This window comes from Ranitomeya imitator, chromosome 4 (assembly GCF_032444005.1).
Source record: "Ranitomeya imitator isolate aRanImi1 chromosome 4, aRanImi1.pri, whole genome shotgun sequence".
In the NCBI taxonomy this organism is placed as follows: Eukaryota; Metazoa; Chordata; class Amphibia; order Anura; family Dendrobatidae; genus Ranitomeya; species Ranitomeya imitator.
This window is the reverse complement of record NC_091285.1, coordinates 17357654-17381800: the sequence shown is the minus strand read 5'-3', so window position 1 is coordinate 17381800 and position 24147 is coordinate 17357654. Positions and strand designations below refer to the sequence as shown.

Here is a 24147-nt window from a genome sequence, read left to right as displayed (position 1 = left end):
TGTGGCTAATAAGTCACCTAGCTGCATGTAATTAAGCTTTAGGAGCGGGCCCCTTTGCTCTTTATTCTTGCTTAATTAACTTCAAAAGCGGCTGTCTCAAAAGAAGAACATTACGGGAGATGATGGCGCTATTGATTTGCGGCCATGGTTCTGAATATCAAAATGGAAGAGGGAATCTATCGCCACATGCACCCGTCAGTCTCATCTGGGGCTTTTATCATTATTCGGACACCTGGTTGTGGCATTCAGTCCTTAACTGCGTCACTTATGGTCGCCTCTCGTCTTTCGACTCCCCCACACGTGGCCTTTTCACTAGGAACGGCCTTTGTCTTATCACTTGGTCCTTGAGAAAAAAAAAATGCTGCAAGCTGGAAAAGTGTCAGGAGCGTCATGTGCCACCTCTGGACACGTCTCGGAGAGATAAAAGCATGGCTGCTCTCCGCGCCGAGCCTTACTTCTCTATAAAGGGCGGCTTGGAAACTACAAAGCGTATATCTGCGCTGAGCAAAAGTGGAAGCGATCGGCCATGTCCGACATGTGTCAAAATCATCACATTTTAGATATTCTATTTCATTTAATTATTTTCTACCCAAGTTTGACTTTTAAAGGAAAGCTAACAGTAATGGAGATGAGATAAAGGCAATATACAGGGAATACGTACCATAATGGAAACGAAAGCGAAAAGTGGGCAATCACATAGGACTGTCCCGCGAGCCTTTTCAGTCAATGATATTTCTGGACATACTTGCCAACTTTAATAAACTGTCAAAGAGTTTTTTTGCATAGACACACCCTCTAATTACTGACCACCCCCCTCTTCAGGTCAGACCCTCCCCTTTGACACTCAAGTAGGGGACATTATTACAGGAATGGGCCAGGATAGGGGACATTATACCAAGAAGGGGCCTAGGATGGGGGTCACTATTACTGTAAGGCATTAGGATGAAGGACATTATTACTAGAAGGGGCCAGGATAGGGGACATTATACCAAGAAGGGGCCTAGGATGGGGGTCACTATTACTGTAAGGCATTGGGATGGAGGACATTATACCAAGAAGGGGCCTAGGATGGGGGTCACTATTACTGTAAGGCATTAGGATGAAGGACATTATTACTAGAAGGGGCCAGGATAGGGGACATTATACCAAGAAGGGGTCTAGGATGGCGGTCATTATTACTGTAAGGCATTAGGATGGGGGACATTATTACTGGAAGGGGCCAGGATTGGGGACATTATACCAAGAAGGGGTCTAGGATGGGGGTAATTATTACTGTAAATCATTAGGATGGAGGACATTATTACTGGAAAGGGCCAGGATAGGGGACATTAGACCAAGAAGGGGCCTAGGGTCGAGATCATTATTACTGTAAGGCATTAGGATGGGGGACATTATTACTGGAAGGGGACAGGATAGGGGACATTATACCAAGAAGGCGCCTAGGATGGGGATCATTATTACTGTAAGGCATTATGATGGGGGACATTATTACTAGAAGGGGCCAGGATAGGGGACATTATACCAAGAAGGGGCCTAGGGTCGAGATCATTATTACTGTAAGGCATTAGGATGGGGGATATTATTACTGGAAGGGGCCAGGATAGGGAACATTATACCAAGAAGGGGCCTAGGATGGGAGTCATTATTACTGTAAGGCATTATGATGGGGGACATTATTACTAGAAGGGGCCAGGATAGGGGACATTATACCAAGAAGGGGTCTAGGATGGGGGTCATTATTACTGTAAGGCATGAGGATGGGGGACATTATTACTGGAAGGGGCCAGGATAGGGGACATTATACCAAGAAGGGGTCTAAGATGGGGGTCATTATTACTGTAAGGCATTAGGATGGAGGACATTATTACTAGAAGGGGCCAGGATAGGGGACATTATACCAAGAAGGGGCTTAGGGTGGGGATCATTATTACTGTAAGGCATTAGGATGGGGGACATTATTACTGTAAGGGGCCAGGATAGGGGACATTGTATCAAGAAGGGGCCTAGGATGGGGGTCATTATTACTGTAAGGCATTAGGATGGGGGACATTATTACTGGAAGGGGCCAGGATAAGGGACATTATACCAAGAAGGGGCCTAGGATGGGGGTCATTATTACTGTAAGGCATTAGGATGGGTGACAATATTACTGGAAGGGGCCAGGATAGGGAACATCATACCAAGAAGGGGTTTAGGATGGGGGTCATTATTACTGTAAGGCATTAGGATGGAGGACATTATTACTGGAAGGGGCCAGGATAAGGAACATTGTACCAAGAAGGGGCCTAGGGTGGGGATCATTATTACTGTAAGGCATGAGGATGGATGACATTATTACTGGAAGGGACAAGGATAGGGGACATTATACCAAGAAGAGGCCTACGATGGGGAATGATATACTAGGAAGGGGCCTAGGATGGGGGACATTATTATTGTAAGGCATCAGGATGGGGGACATTATTACAGGAAGGGGCCATGATAGGGTACATTATTATAGGAAGGGGCCAGGATGGGGGACATTTTTACCAGGAAGGGGCCCAGGATGGGGGACATTATTACTAGATCGGATTACATTATTATAGGCAGGGTGAAGGATGGGGGACATTATTACAGAAAGGCACCATAATTGGAGACATTATTACAGGAAGCAGCCAGTATAGGGGACATTAATATAGATTTGCCAGGAAGGGGCTCAGGTTGGGGAGCTTTATTCTAGGAAGAGGCCCAGGATTAGGGATATTATGCCAGTAGGGGGCCTGGGTCGGTTGACATTATTGCAGGAAGGCACCAGGATGGGGGACATTATTATAGGAAGGCACCAGGATGGGGGACATTATTATAGGAAGGCACCAGGATGGGGGACATTATTATAGGAAGGCACCAGGATGGGGGACATTATTATAGGAAGGCACCAGGATGGGGGACATTATTATAGGAAGGCACCAGGATGGGGGACATTATTATAGGAAGGCACCAGGATGGGGGACATTATTATAGGAAGGCACCAGGATGGGGGACATTATTATAGGAAGGCATCAGGATGGGGGACATTATTATAGGAAGGCACCAGGATGGGGGACATTATTATAGGAAGGCACCAGGATGGGGGACATTATTATAGGAAGGCACCAGGATGGGGAACATTATTATAGGAAGGCACCAGGATGGGGGACATTATTATAGGAAGGCACCAGGATGGGGGACATTATTATAGGAAGGCACCAGTATGAGGGATCTCATTATATGGGGGAACAAACAGAAGTGTCTTAATAGGATCTAGAACGCTACAAAGGCCCATGCACCCATACATCTGACCAACATGCAGGTGGGGGCTCATGTCCAAATTTTGCAGCGGGGCCCATCAGACACTTGTTACACCACTGCTGTTTTATTTAAGAGTCTGGGGTCTGATTTGGAGGGCTGATATATATTTTGATTCAGGTGTCCCATCTAGATCATCTGATCTGGATTCTGATTTAGGGGTCAGATCTGGGGAATGATTTAAGCATTTGGTTTTGGGTCAAAACTCCTCAATTAAGGAGTCACCTCTGATCCGCTGAGATGGTGAAATCTGGAGAAGCGAGGACTCGTGGTGCCCGAAACACGGGTGAGACCAAACTCATCAGAAGTCTAAACTGTCCTGCCCGGTTATTCCGCCACAGCACAGATGGGAAGAAGGGTCGCCCTCGTCTCGGCTGTGAAGACTCTTCCATCTAATGGGATTTATCTTGATAGAAGAGAACAAGTAATCAGCGGTGATATAGATCCACTGAAGAATAATGGAACTTCTTGTAAAGTTAATTAAAAGTTTTATCAAACTAATTGGAGAAGTTTTAGCTCAGTGTGAAAAACATGGAGAAGTGCGTGATCAGCAAGGAAGGTGATGGAGGAAGAAAGGAAGGAAGAAAGAAAGAGAGAAAGAAAGAAAGAAAGAAAGAGAAAGAAAGAAAGAAAGGAAAGAAAGAAAGAAAGAAAGAAAGAAAGAAAGAAAGAAAGAAAAAGAAAGAAAGAGAAAAAGAGATAAAGAAAGAAAGGAAAGAAAGAAAGAAAGAAAGAAAGAAAGAGAGAGAGAAAGAAAGAAAAGAAAGATAGGAAAGAAAGAAAGGAAAGAAGGAAAGAAAGAGAAAAAGAGATAAAGAAAGAAAGGAAAGAAGGAAGGAAAGAAAGAAAAAATGAAAGGAAAGAAGGAAGGAAAGAAAGAGAGAAAGAAACAACGAAAGGAAGCAAAGAAAGAAAGGATGAAAAAAAGAAAGGAAAGAAAGAAAGAAAATAAGAAGGAAAGAAAGACAGTAAGAAAGAAAAAAGGTGTAATGAAGGAAAGAAATAGAGAAAAAGAAATGAAGGAAAGAGAGGAAGAAAGAAAAAAGGAATGAAGAAAAGAAAGAGAATGAAAGAAAGGAAGAAATAAATGAAGAATGAAAGAGGAAGGAAAGAAATAGAGATAAAGGATGGAAGAAATGCTAGAGAATGGAAGACAGAAGGGAAGGAAGGAAAGAGAGAAAGAAAGAGGAATGAAGGAGTAAGGAAAGAAGGAGATAGAAAGGAATGAAGGAATAGGAGAAGGAAGGAAAATAGAATGGTGGATATGAATGGACTATGAAGAGAGGAGAAGAGAGGAATAAAGGAAGGATGAAAGTAAGAAAGATTGGAAAGGAATGATGGAAGTTATGATGGAAGAAGTGATGAATGGATGGTTGGACCGATTGAAAATGGGACAAAAGAAGCAAGGAGAAAAAGTAGGAAGAAGAAAATTGTGAAAGGAAAGAAGAATGGAGTGAAGGAAGCAATAAATAGAGGGAGGGAAAAAGAAAAAGAGGAAGCTATAGAAAAGAGAAAGGCATGAAGGAAGAGTGGAAAAATAGAAAATAAAGAATGATGGAAAAAGGCTGAAAGTTGGAGGGAAGAATGAGAAGGTTAGAGAGGATGAATAAGAAGAGTGATGGGTGATGGGAGAGCCGTAGGAAGGAAGACTGGAATTAAGAAAGAAGGAAATAAAGAAGAGAGGAAGAAGGTGAAGGAAAAAGCAAAGAAAGGAAGGTAGAGGGGGTGGAAAACAGGACAGGAAGAAAGATCCAGGTTACACAATGGAAGTAATTGAGGCTTTGTAGCTGTAGTATTGGGGTCTGCCCTTAGAAGCAGCTGTGACCGTAAGCTCTGCGGGGTCCGTATAGAGGACCACAAGGCTCGCAGACCCCTCACTGCACTTCCGGGCTCATCCATATTCCTGACCCGTTTCCTTTGGGGACAATGAACATTTCCCTCTTTCCTTCCTTACACAATGTCTCCAGATAACATTAATGTGTAGTGAGTGGTGGTCTGTGGTGGTCTTTGGTGGTCTGTGGTGGTCTGCAGTAGTCTGCGGTGGTCTGTGGTGGTCTTCTGCGGTAGTCTGCGGTGGTCTGTGGTGGTCTTCTGCGGTAGTCTGCAGTGGTCTGTGGTGGTCTTCTGCGGTAGTCTGCGGTGGTCTTCTGCGGTAGTCTGCAGTGGTCTGTGGTGGTCTGCATTGGTCTGTGGGGGTCTGCGGTGGTCTGTGGTGGTCTTCTGCGGTGGTCTGTGGTGGTCTTCTGCGGTAGTCTGCGGTGGTCTGTGGTGGTCTTCTGCGGTGGTCTGTGGTGGTCTTCTGCGGTGGTCTGTGGTGGTCTTCTGCGGTTGTCTGCGGTGGTCTGTGGTGGTCTTCTGCGGTAGTCTGCAGTGGTCTGTGGTGGTCTGCGTTGGTCTGTGGTGGTCTGCGGAAGTCTGTGGTGGTCCATCAGCACTATGGCCGCGTTCAATTAAAACGCGCTGTCATTAATTTTAGTGAAGCACGATATCTAATTCTGCGCTGCAGAAGATCTCAGTGATCGGAGCCGGCGAGACGCTCTGCAGGGTTTATCATCACGGTGAAAATCCAGCGATTAGAAAAACACGGTAAGATAAACGAGCTGTCGCTTCTCACCGGTCCTGGAAGAAGATGCAAGGAATTAGTCATGACAGGTGCGTAATAACCGGGACCGCGAGAGGAACACAACAGGCTCAGGGAATGATCAGTTCTGCCAGCGGGGGGCTGGACATCATGGGAGGGCAACATTACCCAATTTTACAGCCTCAGTGCTGTCTCATGCCACTAGGGGGCAGTCTGACAAAATGGAATATTCTCATAATGTGACTTTACAGGCAGGTCACATTAGTGAAGATTTGGGGTCCACAATGGTATTTTTTTTAGCTAAATTGTAGTCACATATCAACAAAAAACACACCAAATAATAAAAAGCAACAAATAAATCACATTAAAGGGAACCTATCTGGGTAATTTTACTACTAAAGCTAGCATCATGGCTGCATAGGTCTTAGTCCAACAATAAAAATGATACCTGTCTTGTAGAAATCCGATGTACCAGTGCTAAGATATTAAGCTTTAAATCCACATGCAAACTAACCTGGAAGTGCATTGTGGGCGTGTCATTTACTCATTGATACGCCCCCGCTGAACTTCCAGCCTAATTTGCCTATGGTTTCAACGCTTGATTTCTCAGCGCTGGAACATCGGATTACTACAAGACAGGTATCATTTTTATTGTTGGATGAAGACCTATGCAGCCCCGACAGGTTCTCATTAATAGGGTTGTCCTCTTAAAGGGGTTGTCTTCTGCTAATTAAACCCTTATTAACCCTTAATAGGTTAGCTGTGTTTAAAAAAGTACACTGACCTCTGGGAATGGTACCATGCTTCCGATCACAGCAGTGTGTCCCCAACGGGTCATGTGATATTGGTACTGTGCATGAGAAGGAAGCGGTGCTGGGTGCAGAATAGAGCTGGAGTGACAGAGGCTTCAGATAGCTTTTCATCCTCATTTGCACATAAAATAAAATGCTGATTTATCAGCAATGGAAGGAACAGGCCGACCATGTAAAGGTATTGCTGGACTCCTCTTTGAATGAGCTATACCCGCTACAAATAGACTACTTTCTGAAGATTATTTTTTTAAGGAGCTATTGAAATCTAATAAAAAAGTACAGTCAGCAATTCTGCTAAAATAAGAAACTAATATATGTCCGATATTATTATTCTCATCGTTCCACGTCCCGAAGACTCCACGATGGTCTCCTGCTTACATATTGTGTCCTTTGATGATCGCAGCAGTATTATAGTAGTTATATTCTTGTACATAGGGGCAGTATTATAGTAGTTATATTCTTGTACATAGGGGCAGTATTATAGTAGTTATATTCTTGTACATAGGGGCAGTATTATAGTAGTTATATTCTTGTACATAGGAGCAGTATTATAGTAGTTATATTCTTGTACATAGGAGGCAGTATTATAGTAGTTATATTCTTGTACATAGGAGCAGTATTATAGTAGTTATATTCTTGTACATAGGAGCAGTATTATAGTAGTTATATTCTTATACATAGGGGCAGTATTATAGTAGTTATATTCTTGTACATAGGGGCAGTATTATAGTAGTTATATTCTTGTACATAGGGGCAGTATTATAGTAGTTATACTCTTGTATATAGGGGCAGTATTATAGTAGTTATATTCTTGTACATAGGGGCAGTATTATAGTAGTTATATTCTTGTACATAGGGGCAGTATTATAGTAGTTATATTCTTGTATATAGGGGCAGTATTATAGTAGTTATATTCTTGTACATAGGGGCAGTATTATAGTAGTTATATTCTTGTACATAGGGGCAGTATTATAGTAGTTATATTCTTGTATATAGGGGCAGTATTATAGTAGTTATATTCTTGTACATAGGGGCAGTATTATAGTAGTTATATTCTTGTACATAGGAGCAGTATTATAGTAGTTATATTCTTGTACATAGGGACAGTATTATAGTAGTTATATTCTTATACATAGGGGCAGTATTATAGTAGTTATATTCTTGTATATAGGGGCAGTATTATAGTAGTTATATTCTTATACATAGGGGCAGTATTATAGTAGTTATATTCTTGTACATAGGGGCAGTATTATAGTAGTTATATTCTTGTATATAGGGGCAGTATTATAGTAGTTATATTCTTATACATAGGGGCAGTATTATAGTAGTTATATTCTTGTACATAGGGGCAGTATTATAGTAGTTATATTCTTGTACATAGGGGCAGTATTATAGTAGTTATATTCTTGTACATAGGAGCAGTATTATAGTAGTTATATTCTTGTACATAGGGACAGTATTATAGTAGTTATATTCTTGTATATAGGGGCAGTATTATAGTAGATATATTCTTGTACATAGGAGCAGTATTATAGTAGTTATATTCCTGTACATAGGGGCAGTATTATAGTAGATATATTCTTGTACATAGGAGCAGTATTATAGTAGTTATATTCCTGTACATAGGGGCAGTATTATAGTAGATACAGTGGGGCAAAAAAGTATTTAGTCAGTCAGCAATAGTGCAAGTTCCACCACTTAAAAAGATGAGAGGCGTCTGTAATTTACATCATAGGTAGACCTCAACTATGGGAGACAAACTGAGACAAAAAAATCCAGAAAATAACATTGTCTGTTTTTTTAACATTTTATTTGCATATTATGGTGGAAAATAAGTATTTGGTCAGAAACAAACAGTCAAGATTTCTGGCTCTCACAGACCTGTAACTTCTTCTTTAAGAGTCTCCTCTTTCCTCCACTCATTACCTGTAGTAATGGCACCTGTTTAAACTTGTTATCAGTATAAAAAGACACCTGTGCACACCCTCAAACAGTCTGACTCCAAACTCCACTATGGTGAAGACCAAAGAGCTGTCAAAGGACACCAGAAACAAAATTGTAGCCCTGCACCAGGCTGGGAAGACTGAATCTGCAATAGCCAACCAGCTTGGAGTGAAGAAATCAACAGTGGGAGCAATAATTAGAAAATGGAAGACATACAAGACCACTGATAATCTCCCTCGATCTGGGGCTCCATGCAAAATCCCACCCCGTGGGGTCAGAATGATCACAAGAACGGTGAGCAAAAATGCCAGAACCACGCGGGGGGACCTAGTGAATGAACTGCAGAGAGCTGGGACCAATGTAACAAGGTCTACCATAAGTAACACACTACGCCACCATGGACTCAGATACTGCAGTGCCAGACATGTCCCACTGCTTAAGCCAGTACATGTCCGGGCCCGTCTGAAGTTTGCTAGAGAGCATTTGGATGATCCAGAGGAGTTTTGGGAGAATGTCCTATGGTCTGATGAAACCAAACTGGAACTGTTTGGTAGAAACACAACTTGTCGTGTTTGGAGGAAAAAGAATACGGAGTTGCATCCATCAAACACCATAACTACTGTAAAGCATGGTGGTGGAAACATCATGCTTTGGGGCTGTTTCTCTGCAAAGGGGCCAGGACGACTGATCCGGGTACATGAAAGAATGAATGGGGCCATGTATCGTGAGATTTTGAGTGCAAACCTCCTTCCATCAGCAAGGGCATTGAAGATGAAACGTGGCTGGGTCTTTCAACATGACAATGATCCAAAGCACACCGCCAGGGCAACGAAGGAGTGGCTTCGTAAGAAGCATTTCAAGGTCCTGGAGTGGCCTAGCCAGTCTCCAGATCTCAACCCTATAGAAAACCTTTGGAGGGAGTTGAAAGTCCGTGTTGCCAAGCGAAAAGCCAAAAACATCACTGCTCTATAGGAGATCTGCATGGAGGAATGGGCCAACATACCAACAACAGTGTGTGGCAACCTTGTGAAGACTTACAGAAAACGTTTGACCTCTGTCATTGCCAACAAAGGATATATTACAAAGTATTGAGATGAAATTTTGTTTCTGACCAAATACGGTACTTATTTTCCACCATAATATGCAAATAAAATGTTAAAAAAACAGACAATGTGATTTTCTGGATTTTTTTTTTCTCAGTTTGTCTCCCATAGTTGAGGTCTACCTATGATGTAAATTACAGACGCCTCTCATCTTTTTAAGTGGTGGAACTTGCACTATTGCTGACTGACTAAATACTTTTTTGCCCCACTGTATATTCTTGTACATAGGAGCAGTATTATAGTAGTTATATTCTTGTACATAGGGGCAGTATTATAGTAGTTATATTCTTGTACATAGGGGCAGTATTATAGTATATTCTTGTACATAGGAGCAGTATTATAGTAGTTATATTCTTGTACATAGGGAGCAGTATTATAGTAGTTATATTCTTGTACATAGGGGGCAGTATTATAGTAGTTATATTCTTGTACATAGGGAGCAGTATTATAGTAGTTATATTCTTGTACATAGGGGGCAGTATTATAGTAGTTATATTCTTGTACATAGGGAGCAGTATTATAGTAGTTATATTCTTGTACATAGGGGGCAGTATTATAGTAGTTATATTCTTGTACATAGGGGCAGTATTATAGTAGTTATATTCTTGTACATAGGGGCAGTATTATAGTAGTTATATTCTTGTACATAGGGGGAGTATTATAGTAGTTATATTATTGTACATAGGGGGCAGTATTATAGTAGTTATATTCTTGTATATAGGAGCAGTATTATAGTAGTTATATTCTACATAGGGGCAGTATTATAGTAGTTCTATTCTTGTACATAGGGGACAGTATTATAGTAGTTATATTCTTGTACAGTGGGGCAGTATTATAGTAGTTATATTCTTGTACATAGGAGCAGTATTATAGTAGTTATATTCTTGTACATAGGAGCAGTATTATAGTAGTTATATTCTTGTACATAGGAGCAGTATTATAGTAGTTATATTCTTCTACATAGGGGCAGTAGTATAGTAGTTATATTCTTCTACATAGGGGCAGTAGTATAGTAGTTATATTCTTGTACATAGGGGACAGTATTATAGTAGTTATATTCTTGTACAGTGGGGCAGTATTATAGTAGTTATATTCTTGTACATAGGAGCAGTATTATAGTAGTTATATTCTTGTACATAGGGACAGTATTATAGTAGTTATATTCTTGTATATAGGGGCAGTATTATAGTAGATATATTCTTGTACATAGGAGCAGTATTATAGTAGTTATATTCCTGTACATAGGGGCAGTATTATAGTAGATATATTCTTGTACATAGGAGCAGTATTATAGTAGTTATATTCCTGTACATAGGGGCAGTATTATAGTAGATATATTCTTGTACATAGGGGCAGTATTATAGTAGTTATATTATTGTACATAGGGGGCAGTATTATAGTAGTTATATTCTTGTATATAGGAGCAGTATTATAGTAGTTATATTCTACATAGGGGGCAGTATTATAGTAGTTATATTATTGTACATAGGGGGCAGTATTATAGTAGTTATATTCTTGTACATAGGGGCACTATTATAGTAGTTATATTCTTGTACATAGGGGCAGTATTATAGTATATTCTTGTACATAGGAGCAGTATTATAGTAGTTATATTCTTGTACATAGGGAGCAGTATTATAGTAGTTATATTCTTGTACATAGGGGGCAGTATTATAGTAGTTATATTCTTGTACATAGGGGCAGTATTATAGTAGTTATATTCTTGTACATAGGGGCAGTATTATAGTAGTTATATTATTGTACATAGGGGGCAGTATTATAGTAGTTATATTCTTGTATATAGGAGCAGTATTATAGTAGTTATATTCTACATAGGGGGCAGTATTATAGTAGTTATATTATTGTACATAGGGGGCAGTATTATAGTAGTTATATTCTTGTACATAGGGGCAGTATTATAGTAGTTATATTCTTGTACATAGGGGCAGTATTATAGTAGTTATATTCTTGTACATAGGGGCAGTATTATAGTAGTTATATTCTTGTACATAGGGGGAGTATTATAGTAGTTATATTATTGTACATAGGGGGCAGTATTATAGTAGTTATATTCTTGTATATAGGAGCAGTATTATAGTAGTTATATTCTACATAGGGGCAGTATTATAGTAGTTCTATTCTTGTACATAGGGGACAGTATTATAGTAGTTATATTCTTGTACAGTGGGGCAGTATTATAGTAGTTATATTCTTGTACATAGGAGCAGTATTATAGTAGTTATATTCTTGTACATAGGAGCAGTATTATAGTAGTTATATTCTTGTACATAGGAGCAGTATTATAGTAGTTATATTCTTCTACATAGGGGCAGTAGTATAGTAGTTATATTCTTGTACATAGGGGACAGTATTATAGTAGTTATATTCTTGTACAGTGGGGCAGTATTATAGTAGTTATATTCTTGTACATAGGAGCAGTATTATAGTAGTTATATTCTTGTACATAGGGGGAGTATTATAGTAGTTATATTCTTGTACATAGTGGGCAGTATTATAGTAGTTATATTCTTGTACATAGGGGCATTATTATAGTAGTTATATTCTTGTACATAGGGGCAGTATTATAGTAGTTATATTCTTCTACATAGGGGCAGTATTATAGTAGTTATATTCTTCTACATAGGGGCAGTATTATAGTAGTTCTATTCTTGTACATAGGGGACAGTATTATAGTAGTTATATTCTTGTACAGTGGGGCAGTATTATAGTAGTTATATTCTTGTACATAGGAGCAGTATTATAGTAGTTATATTCTTGTACATAGGAGCAGTATTATAGTAGTTATATTCTTGTACAGTGGGGCAGTATTATAGTAGTTATATTCTTGTACATAGGGGGCAGTATTATAGTAGTTATATTCTTGTACATAGGAGCAGTATTATAGTAGTTATATTCTTGTACATAGGAGTAGTATTATAGTAGTTATATTCTTGTACATAGGAGCAGTATTATAGTAGTTATATTATTGTACATAGGAGCAGTATTATAGTAGTTATATTCTTGTACATAGGAGCAGTATTATAGTAGTTATATTCTTGTACATAGGAGCAGTATTATAGTAGTTATATTCTTATATATAGGGGGCAGTATTATAGTAGTTATTGTACATAGCACCAATATTACACAAGTTATAGTCTTTCCTGAAGTCAGCAGTGAGCTGCAGGGTTTCATTGATATCATGAGTCAATATTTTGGAAAGACAAGTAATAAATTCCAAAATCTGCGAGTTGATCTTGACCCAGCTGTGCAGACCCAGCCGAGAGTTTTTCCTCCTTGGTTCTTCTCACACTAATGACTCCTTCGTCCTCATCTCCTAGCACACTTGACATTTATAACGCTCACCAATTTGCATCTTTTGTGAAAAAAAAACGAGTAAGTTATATTTCCTGACAAGCAAGGAAAATAATTAAGCCTCTCATAACAACCAAACAAGAAGATGTGAATTTACGATCTTCCTAGATGTAATTAGTCGGCTGTTTCATCAGGAACAATGTAAGATAAAATCAGAAGGCAAAAAAACACGTTTCTGCAGGGACTGAATAATGACCACAGCAATACGGTCAATTCTACTTGCAACTCTCGAATTTATTTTTAACCCTTATTTCAAAGGCATGTAACTATTAATGAATTTGGAGCTTCTAGAAACATGCCTCTTATTCAGGACATTTATTAGCATCTCTGTCTCTGGAGGACCTAACCCATGTAATACCATATTTCACCTGTGGCAGTGCTGCAGTAAAACTAAACACATCACTAGATTGCACTTGATCGCTGAGATCAAAGCTGCAGGACCATCTTTCTTCAATTTATTATAGAGGAACTCTTCTAAATTTGATTAATACTCCTGTCAAAAATTATATTTTTGGGTTTTTCCAATGAGCAAAGTCAACGAGTTTAAAACACAAACCAGACACACCACTTCTAAGTCAATGAGCTCTTTCATATCCACTGCAAATAAAGTAATAGACCTAAGTGGGGTATACAGAGCTTTTGCAATGCTCCTTTTGCTAGACGTTCAGCGGTTTGGCTTTTCCTGATTTGCGAGGTCCAATTGCCTAGGGGTCACATTGGCTCCTTGGCATGACTTCAAGAGGAGAAGAGAGACTTGGCTGTATGAGTTGACTCTCTACTTCCTTCCTTTATTGAGACAATTATGTAGAGAAGTGAAATTGGAGACTGTTACAGAACCCCCCAGCACCAAGAATGTTATGCAGTATATACTATGTATAATAGGTTCCATGTGAAATGCATCAGTCCACAGGCTGCGCCCCTGAACAAGATATTCTCTTTCTGACCTCCCCCCACCTTTGTAATTCCCACAGTAAATATCGGCAGGCTCCGGCCCCCTGCGGCTATTGTAATGTATGTCTGGCCTGCTGTTTTCCTATTGGCCTGCCCTGTGTATCTGTGTTATATATTCTGTGTGCTGTAAATAAAGGGTGTTCTTAGACTGGAAATACATGGAGAAGCAGTCAGCTTTTATATGCTCTCATGTAATCAAGTAATTCCTGCCAGCGTCCTTCATTCAGAATCCAGCAAAAGCAGAGAGGACCTCCTGAAACACGGGGGGTGCTGGAAGAGGTACTCCAGCACAGTAGACCCCGTTACAGAGACATTTCACATAAAAATCTTTTGAAGGTGCTATACCCCAGCAAATTATGGCAGGTGGAGTTGCCCTTTAAAAAACTCGAAGCAGCAAAATAATTAAACATCAGCAGCAGCCAGTAGCCTTTAATAAGTGCTTGCATTATCGTAGCAAAATCTTAACGTCAAAGATCTCAAACATTTAACACCTGCAAGAAAAATAGCATCCTTCCCACTCATCATTAGGCCCTAACTGGTGGCAAATGAGATAATTTTGTCATTGAAAAATTATCCTATTTAACCCCTTACCGGCATCGGACGTACTATACCGTCCGATGCCGGCTCCCCTGCTTTGATGCAGGTCTCCGCGGTGAGCCCGCACCAAAGCCGGGACATGTCAGCTGTTTTGAACAGCTGACATGTGCCCGTAATAGGCGCGGGCAGAATCGCGATCTGCCCGCACCTATTAACTAGTTAAATGCCGCTGTCAAACGCAGACAGCGGCATTTAACTACCGCTTCCGGCCGGGCGGCCGGAAATGACGTCATCGCCGACCCCCGTCACATGATCGGGGGTCGGCGATGCTTGTGAATGGTAACCATAGAGGTCCTTGAGACCTCTATGGTTACTGATTGCCCGTCGCTGTGAGCGCCATCCTGTGGTCGGCGCTCACAGCACACGTGCAATTCTGCTACACAGCAGCGATCAGCAGATCGCTGCTATGTAGCAGAGCCGATCGGGTTGTGCCTGCTTCTAGCCTCTCATGGAGGCTATTGAAGCATGGCAAAAGTTAAAAAAAAAAAGTTTAAAAAAATGTGAAAAAAATAAAAAAAACATAAAAGTTTAAATCACCCCCCTTTCGCCCCAATCAAAATAAATCAATAAAAAAAAAAAAAATCTACGCATATTTGGTATCGCCGCGCTCAGAATTGCCCGATCTATCAAGTAAAAAAAAGTATTAACCTGATCGCTAAACAGCGTAGCGGAAAAAAAACTCGAAACGCCAGAATTACGTTTTTTTGGTCGCCGCGACATTGCATTAAAATGTAATAACGGGCGATCAAAAGAACGTATCTGCACCGAAATGCTATCATTAAAAACATCATCTCGGCACGCAAAAAATAAGCCCTCAACCGACCCCAGATGATGAAAAATGGAGACGCTACGAGTATCGGAAAATGGCGCAATTTTTTTTTTTTTTTTTTTAGCAAAGTTTGGAATTTTTTTTCACCACTTAGATAAAAAATAACCTAGTCATGTTTGGTGTCTATGAACTCGTAATGACCTGGAGAATCATAATGGTAGGTCATTTTTAGCATTTAGTGAACCTAGCAAAAAAGCCAAACAAAAAACCAATGTGGGATTGCACTTTTTTTGCAATTTCACCGCACTTGGAATGTTTTTCCCGCTTTCTAGTACACGACATGCTAAAACCAATGATGTCGTTCAAAAGTACAACTCGTCCCGCAAAAAATAAGCCCTCACATGGCCAAATTGACGGAAAAATAAAAAAGTTATGGCTCTGGGAAGGAGGGGAGCGAAAAACGAACACGGAAAAACGAAAAATCCCCCGGTCATGAAGGGGTTAATAAGCTGTAACATGTAATCATATATAATGATGCAGAAGTCTATACCTGGTCGTGGTTGTATTACTGATCCTTTTTCAAAGACGCCATTAAGTTCAATTGACCTTATGAGTAATGTTCCTAGGGAATCTTCCACCTTCTGCTTGCGTCTTCATGCTTCTTAATGACTTTTTCAAGGATTTCTCAGGCTATCTTTATCCATCTTGTTCTATGGTTACCTTCATGAAGTTTTTTTCTTCACTTCATCTGAACATTATGGTATTTTCCAACAATTGGGTCTTCTTATTTTCCCTTTCAATCTGGCTATTTGCACGTCAAGTTGAAGGTTTGGTTAGATCTAGTAAAAAGTCGTCATACTTATGGAAGAGGACCAAAGATAACTTAGCCTGGAAAACTGGAGATCGTTTACAATCTTTCGACTTCAATAGTACTACTAGTCTTGTTGGATGGGCCTCCAACAAGCAGCAGGTGCAAATGACAACAGCTGTAACAAAAGCAGCCATTGTATGATGACCAGCATCTCTCCAGCACTAAAGAGCCTTCCAATATCCTACAGTAGTCTCATCATCAATACCGCATTGTGTCTTCTGCCTTCTTGTTCCTACCTTTGGTTGGATCTGGTCAAACATTCGCACAGATGCCAAGGCTATGGAAGATTAACAGAAATGCAACAGTCTGGAAAACTGAAGATGCTCTTTGATCTTTCAACTTGAAGGTCACCACCACCAGTATTGTTGGTTGAGTCTCCAACTTGACAGCAGAAGCTGTTACCAAAACAGCCATTGTATGATGGTTAATGCCTCTCTTGCATGAAACAGCCTTCCAATGTCCTACTGTGGTCTCATCATCAATACCTTGATTGAAAATGGTAAGGAACATGGTGTTTTATTATGTTTTGTCTTTTACAGTGGAACATGGGCATCAATGGAGTATTGGCAGAAAGTCAAGTATAACTTTCCTTTTATATTTTTATTTTTTGTGAATTAATGGGTAAAACAGGGTGGGGAGTTTTTGTTTCAAATAAAGAACTTCATTCTTGCTGTGCCTTTATTACAATCTGACTATGAGGTTAGATGCCTCTCCATTACTTACTCCTGGGTTTGATGTCAGCAGCCATAAAACAGCTGACATCAACCCCAAACCTATTACCCCACTTGCCATGGCACCAGGACAAGTGGGAAGAGGCGGGCAAAGTGCCAGAATTGGTGCATCTTATTGATGTGCCTTTACTGGGGTGGCTGTGGGTTGCTTTTTTTAGGCTGGGGGCTAATATCCATGGCCCCTTCCCATTCTGAGAATACCAGCCTCCAGTTGTCTGCTTTAGCTTGGCCAGTTGTGAAAAATGGGGATTCCACATTTTTTTAGATTATTTATTTAAATAATTAAAAAATACAGCGTGGTGACCCCTCTATTTTTGATAACTAACCAATATAAAGCTGACAGCTGGGGGTTGCAGCCATCACCTGTCAGCTTTATCTGCGCTGGTTATCAAAAACAGACAGGAGCCCACAACATCTTTTTATTTTTTTATTTATTTACTTATTTATTGCACCAACGCCGGTGAATGAATACTCTCATCAGCCTCGCCTGCTCTCACTGCTATCAGCGAGAACAGGCATACGCTGATGAGAGTAGTACTCTCACCCGCCAATGCCTGTGACCAGGCCGGTCGGAGCTGCTGGCTCATATACTGTTATCTGACAGATTGGGAACTGAATCATTCTGACAGACAGTAACGAACTTACTGCCAATCAGAGCCCCCGGTATTTCTCGTGTTGTCACACAGATGACAGCATGGGAAACAACCAATATTCAGGCTGCCGATCCTAAGCTGTAACACCTACTTCCTGGAGAAGTCTGTGTTCGGGGTCCGTGCATGGACAGAAGGTGTTCGGTGCAGACCCCAAACTTTACTGTTCGGGGTTCGCCTATCACTACTCTTTTCTTCTGCCATTCGGTTTCTACCTCTGGTTGGATCTGGTCAAAAATTTCACAGAAATGCTATAGCTATGAAATATAAGCTATTATTTCATAGCTTAGAAAACTGAAAATCCTCTATGATCTTTCAACTTGAAGATCACCACTAATATTGCTAGTTGGGTCTGCGACTTGACGGCAGCACATGCAACTGGCAGAAGCTGTTACCAAAAGCTTTATAATGTTATACAGTAGTTTCATCATGAACACACCCTTATGTCTTCTGCCATCGAGTTTCTACCTCTGGCTGCCTCTGGTCAAATATTCACACAGATGTCATAGTTATGGAAGATTACCAAAAATATCATAGCTTGAAAAACTATGATGTATCTACTGAAAGATCACCACCAATATTGTTAGTTGGGTCTCCAAATTGACGCTCTTACCAAATCAGGAACTGCATGATGGTCAATGCCTCTCCTGTATCAAAGAGTCTTCCAATGTCTTACATTAGTTTCATCAACATCAATACCTCCTTGTTTCTTCTGTCATCAAGTTTGCACCTCTGGTTGGATCTGGTCAAAAATTCAGATAGATTTTGTAGCTATAGAAGATAAACAAAGATGCCATATCCTGAACAATTGAAGATTTTATATGATCTTTCAACTTGAAGATCACCACTAGTATTATTGGTTGGATCTCTGACTTGACAGCAGCAGATGCAACTGACAGAAGCTGTTGCCAAAACAAGTATTGTATGATGGTCAAAACCTCTCCTACATTAAAGAGCCTTCCAATGTTCTACCGTAGTCTCATCAATAATACCTCCTTGTGTCTTCTGCCATCAAGATTCAACCTCTGGTTGGATGTGGTCAAAAATCCACATAGATGCCATAGTTATGGGAGTCTACCCAAAATCTATAGCCTGGAAAACTGAGGATTCTCTATGATCTTTCCATTTGAAGATCACCTCTAGTATTGTTGTTTGGGTATCCAACTTGACGGCAGCAGTTATTAACAAAACAGGAGCTGTATGATGGTCAATGCCACTACTGCATAAAAGAGTCTTCCAAAGTCCTACATCAGTCTCATCCTTAATACCTCCTTGTGTCTTCTGCCATCAAGTTTCTACCTCTGGTTAAATCTAGTCAAAAATTCAGATAGATGCCATAGTTATGCAAGATTACCAAACTATTGTAGCTTGGAAAGCTGAAGATCAACTATGATCTTTCAACTTGAAGATCACCACTAATATTGTTCGTTGGGTCTCCAACTTGACGGCAGCAGATGCAACTGGCAGAGGCTGTCACCAAAACATGAACTGTGTGATAGTCAAGACCTCTCCTATATCGTATCGAATAACCTTCCAGTAGTCTCATCATTAATACCTCCTTGTGTCTTCTGCCATCAAGTTTCTACCTCTGGTTGGATATGGTCAAAAATTCACATAGATGCCATAGCTACAGAAGATTACCAAAAATACTATAACCTGGAAAACCGAAGATCATCTTTGATATTTCAACTTGAATATCACCACCAGTTTGTTTGGGTATCCCAGTTGATGCAAGGAGTAACCAAAACAGGAACTGTGTGATGGTCATTGCCTCTCTTGCATCTAAGAGTCTTCCAATGTCCTACAGTAGTCTCAACAGACTAGAAGACATTACTGGAAGCAACACTCAAGATCCTTAATTTTGCAACTATGGCCAACAAGTCCCGAAGAACCACTTAAACAGCTCTTTGTTCATCAATATATTAGCCACCATTCACAGTCACATGTTCTCATCCAAACTGGAATTACATAAAATCCCTTAAGTGATGGATTTGGAAGAAAATCCACCCAGAAGGTACTATGACTGATCCACCGATTTTTCCACCTCTTCTATGCCTTTTGGGATATCGAAGCAATAACATTTTTATTTTTAGTAACAGTCTTGCAGTTGACATTGCAGTTCCATGATTCTGTCTTATATCCAAGTTATGCACTGCTCGGTTTTATCTTCGAAAACAGCCAAGGAGGTTGAAAGAAGGAGGTTGCAGATCTCCGTTCTAGGTAGCTGTTTCCATTTTTTGCTTCAGCGGCAGTTTCTTTTCACCCCTTTCCTATTTTCATCTTTCCACTCTTATCTTTTCAGTTCTGCAATGTTTAAATAAAAGGTCACCAATACATGGAACAATGGCAACATAATGGAATCTGTACAGAGACTGGTGTAATAGAAACCAAAGATTGTCACAGCGATCTGGGAGAACAGCGGGCTGGTTGTAGCTAGTGATATATTTTTGTGTTCGACATAATAGTTTCCTGTAAGAAAGGAAAAGCTGCTTTAAAAAAAAAAAATAACCTTGTCGATTGGGTATTGAGTGCTCTCGAAGGATAAAGGCTTTTGGCTAAGGAAAGTTCATATGTAGTCTTCGAAAGAAATATTCTTTATGTAATATTTAGAGAGTATTTTTCCAAATTAAACGTAAAAATACTTACATTTCACATATTTGAAGAGTCTAGTATTTTTTATTTTCCATTCCATCATTCCTTAGTTATGTTGGGCAAGAAGATGCTTGGTGACACCAAATGAAGGTACCCATTACAGTACCCAATGGAAAAAAAATCAGGACACTCTGGTATGTTGAGGGTGCTTCGAGTTAATTACCAATCTAAACCAGAAAGCACAACACTTATCATGACAAAAAACTCCAGTGTAAGACCAGAGTCGCCCGTAATCTATTGTGAATAGAATTTTTAGAGCGTGGTGCCACTGTATAGGTGTATAGTACCCGACTTCGGTATATCCTGAGTATTCCCTGCGGCCTACACACGACGTTAAGTCTACCCAGTGGTGATTCAATGGGCAACGTGTTAATATTGTCAACGCGGAATCCACAAAAACAAGTGGTGGATTCCGCGTTGACAATATTGACATTGAATCACCAATGGGCAGACCTAACGCCATGTGGAGGCCGCAGGGAATACTCATGATATACCAAAGTCGGGTACTATACACCTATACAGTGGCATCACGCTCTAAAAATTCTATTTACAATAGACGACGGGTGACTCTGGTCGTACACTGGAGTTTTTCGGATTCGCACACCCATTCAGTACTTGCTAGTACTACAGAGGAAACTTCAATTGTAACTACGTACTTGACGAAGGTACATTTGAGGACCGAAACGTTGTTATTACTTTTTGGACTGCATTAAAAATCTTCACATCTAAGAAAAAGTTGAGTGCCAAGTTATTTTTACTCTAATAAGAAGTGTCGTAGGAGATTTGTAGGGCTTTGATCAAGTACCAATGTCCTACTAATTTTTTGGCTCAACTCTAGTCCTAGATCAACCAAAGCAGTAAGTTATAGAGCTTTGCGGGTCAATCCTTCTTAGCCATGTGTCCTTTAATATTGACTCTGAATTGGTCACCAAATCAATTTTCTCTAGAGAGTGAATTTTGCAATGAGGATGGTGGGCAAAAACTGTACCATAAAAGCAAGTTAGAGATGGAGGTGATGGAAGGACAGTGTTATCATGTGGGCTAGGCTAAGGAGTGGTGGGAGTTAAGTCTAGAAAATTGTCAGTTGAGTTACTATCGAGTGAGGGGAAGGAGGAGCAGCCTGTAACTAGCGCCAATAATTGCATTTTAGTTACAGCGTTGAAGACTCCGTTGGTTCTTTGTATATAATTGAAATGTAGATATTGACTGTTCTATGAAGACGTTTGTATCCAGAGGAAGCACCGATCGGATGATGATTAAGGTTCTAACGCGAGGAATTAATCTTCAGAAAGAAGAGGGGAAAAAAAAAAAGTTTTGTTGTTGAAGTTATGCAAATCAGCGGTTAATTTCATCTCGTAACAATGTAACAACGTTCCTTTTGTTCGTCGTCGGTAGATTGCCTGGTACGAGGTGACAGCTCATTCTAACTGTAGGACATCCATGAATGATAGTTTTCATTACATTACATGAAAAGACCTCCAGAGACAGAAATAACATCAGTTTTTCCCGCAATATTTTGATCGCCGGCTTGGAATGTCAGAAATATGTTCAGATAAGTAGATTCCCGCGTCTGCACGCAAGCGACAATCAATCCAGATGAAAAGGGTTTTAATTATTTGTACCTTGGATACAATTAATCTGTCATTTCACAAGGTGGAAATCGGCAGAATTTCAATTATAGGCGAGGGAATTGGTGGAGGAAATGGGAACGTGATGTGGATCCGATGTAAGTTTGGAGGCAAATTGGGGTAGGGGAAGTAAGAATTTTACTGAAATGGGGGACAGATTTGACACTTGGGACCGGGTCCCTGGAGAAGTTCAAAGACCCCTCCACTATAACAGAAGACGCCAAATTTAGAAATGGACTTCAAAGATTTTGTACAGAGCCATGGAGCTTCAAGAAGAAATCTGCTGAGGGTTCTCCTACACCCATGACCAGGGGGCACAACTGTAGTTGTAAGTGGGAAAGCCTCTCATTGTGCAAAGGGACAAGTCTGACATGCCAGTGCAAGGAGACTTTAAGGCCATGCGATGCTCAACTGGGAAATTAACACACCGCAGATGTAAACGTGATTACTTGGTCGGGGCTCACTCAGATGTGTTTCGCCCCTTTTACGTTGATACCACCTCTGCGTTACATATCACCTTTCTATTTCGTCTTTAGTCATTTTTTAGTTTGCACTACATAGTAGAAAAGGTAGTGGAAAGAATCAGCAAGCTGCTGTTGACGGATCTGGTATTTCTATTATACATCCCTGCCACTGTCAATTTGAGCAGGCACTCTGGAAATGATGTCAGGACTGAATAAGTTATGTTTAGCCCCGACTCCCTTTTTCCTGTAAGACCATACTAGTGGATAAATGTCAGCAGAGTCAAAGTGTCATAGTGAAGAAAGGTAAGGAAAGGAAAGGAAGAGAGAAGGAAGGATGGAAGGAAAGGAAAGGAAAGGAAGAGGGAAGGAAGGATGGGAGGAATGGAAAGGAAGAGGGAAGTAAGTATGGATGGAAAGGAAAGGAAGAGAGATGGAAGGATGGAAGGAAAGGAAGGGAAAAGAGATGGAAGGATAGAAGGAATGGAAAGGAAGAGGGAAGTAAGTATGGATGGAAAGGAAGAGAGATGGAAGGAAAGCAAAGGGAAGGAAGGATAGAAGGAATGGAAAGGAAGAGGGAAGTACGTATGGATGGAAAGGAAAGGAAGAGAGAAGGAAGGATGGAAGGAAAGGAAGAGGGAAGGAAGGATAGAATGAATGAAAAGGAAGAGGGAAGTATGGATGGAAAGGAAAGAAAGAGAGAAGGAAGGTTGGAAGGAAAGGAAAGGAAAAGGGATGGAAGGATAGAAGGAATGGAAAGGAAGAGGGAAGTACGTATGGATGGAAAGAAAGAGAGAAGGAAAGATGGAAGGAAAGGAAAGGAAGAGGGAAGGAAGGAAGGAATGAAGGACAGGAAATGAGGAAGAGAGAGGGAAGGAAAGACAGAAGGGAGGAAGGAAAGGAAGAAAGGGAAAGGGAAGGAAGGATGGAAAGAAAGGAAAGGCAAGAAGAAAGAAAGGATGGACGGAAAAGGAAAGGAAGAGGGAATAAAGGATGGAAGGAAAGAAAGGGATGGAATGATGGAAGGAAAAGAATGGAAAGGAAGAGAAAAGGTACTATAGAAGGAAAGGAAGGATGGAAGGAAAGGAAATGATGAGAGGAGGAGGGAAGGAAGGATGGAAGGAAAGGAAAGGATGAGGGAAGGAGGGAAGGAAGGATGGAAGGAAATAAAAGGAAATGAAAAGGGAAGTAAGGCTGGAAGGAAAGGAAGAGGTATGGAAGGATGGAAGGAAATAAATGAAAGGAAGGAAGGATTGAAGGAAAGGAAAGGAATGAAGGGAAGGAAAGAAGGAATGGAGAGGGAAGGAAGGCAGAGGGAAAGAAAGAAAGAAAGAAAGAGGAGAGATAGAAGGATAGATAGATAGATAGATAGATAGATAGATAGATAGATAGATAGATAGATAGATAGATAGATAGACAGATAATAGATAGATAGATACATAGATAGATAATGGATAGATAGATAGATAGATAGATGATAGATAGATAATGGATAGATAGATAGATAGATAGATAGATAGATAGATAGATAGATAGATAGATAATGAATAGATAGATAGATAGATAATAGATAATGGATAGATAGATAGATAGATAGATAATAGATAGATAGATAGATACAGATAGATAGATAATAGATAGATAGATAGATAGATAGATAGATAGATAGATAGATAGATAGATAGATAATAGATAGATGATAGA

At 40.2% G+C, this 24147-nt stretch overlaps 1 protein-coding gene across 1 annotated transcript; it reads left to right on the top strand.

The window, feature by feature from the left end:
* The first annotated feature begins 4939 nt into the window (after positions 1 to 4939).
* Positions 4940 to 23303, top strand: LOC138674425 (octapeptide-repeat protein T2-like). The gene is made up of 3 exons (XM_069762271.1): positions 4940 to 5037; positions 22530 to 22590; positions 22698 to 23303. The coding sequence occupies exons 1-3, from the start codon at positions 4940 to 4942 to the stop codon at positions 23301 to 23303; spliced, it is 765 nt and encodes a 254-aa protein (XP_069618372.1).
* The last annotated feature ends 844 nt before the right edge of the window (positions 23304 to 24147 follow it).

What these genes read in the sequence shown, in the direction of transcription:
- LOC138674425 (XM_069762271.1), top strand. Translation starts at nt 4,940, where the DNA reads ATGGGTGATGGGAGAGCCGTAGGAAGGAAGACTGGAATTAAGAAAGAA. An exon ending in GAAAAAGCAAAGAAAGGAAG is followed by an intron (nt 5,038 to 22,529) that starts GTAGAGGGGGTG and finishes GTCATTTTTTAG; the next exon opens with TTTGCACTACATAGTAGAAA. An exon ending in AGCTGCTGTTGACGGATCTG is followed by an intron (nt 22,591 to 22,697) that starts GTATTTCTATTA and finishes TTTTCCTGTAAG; the next exon opens with ACCATACTAGTGGATAAATG.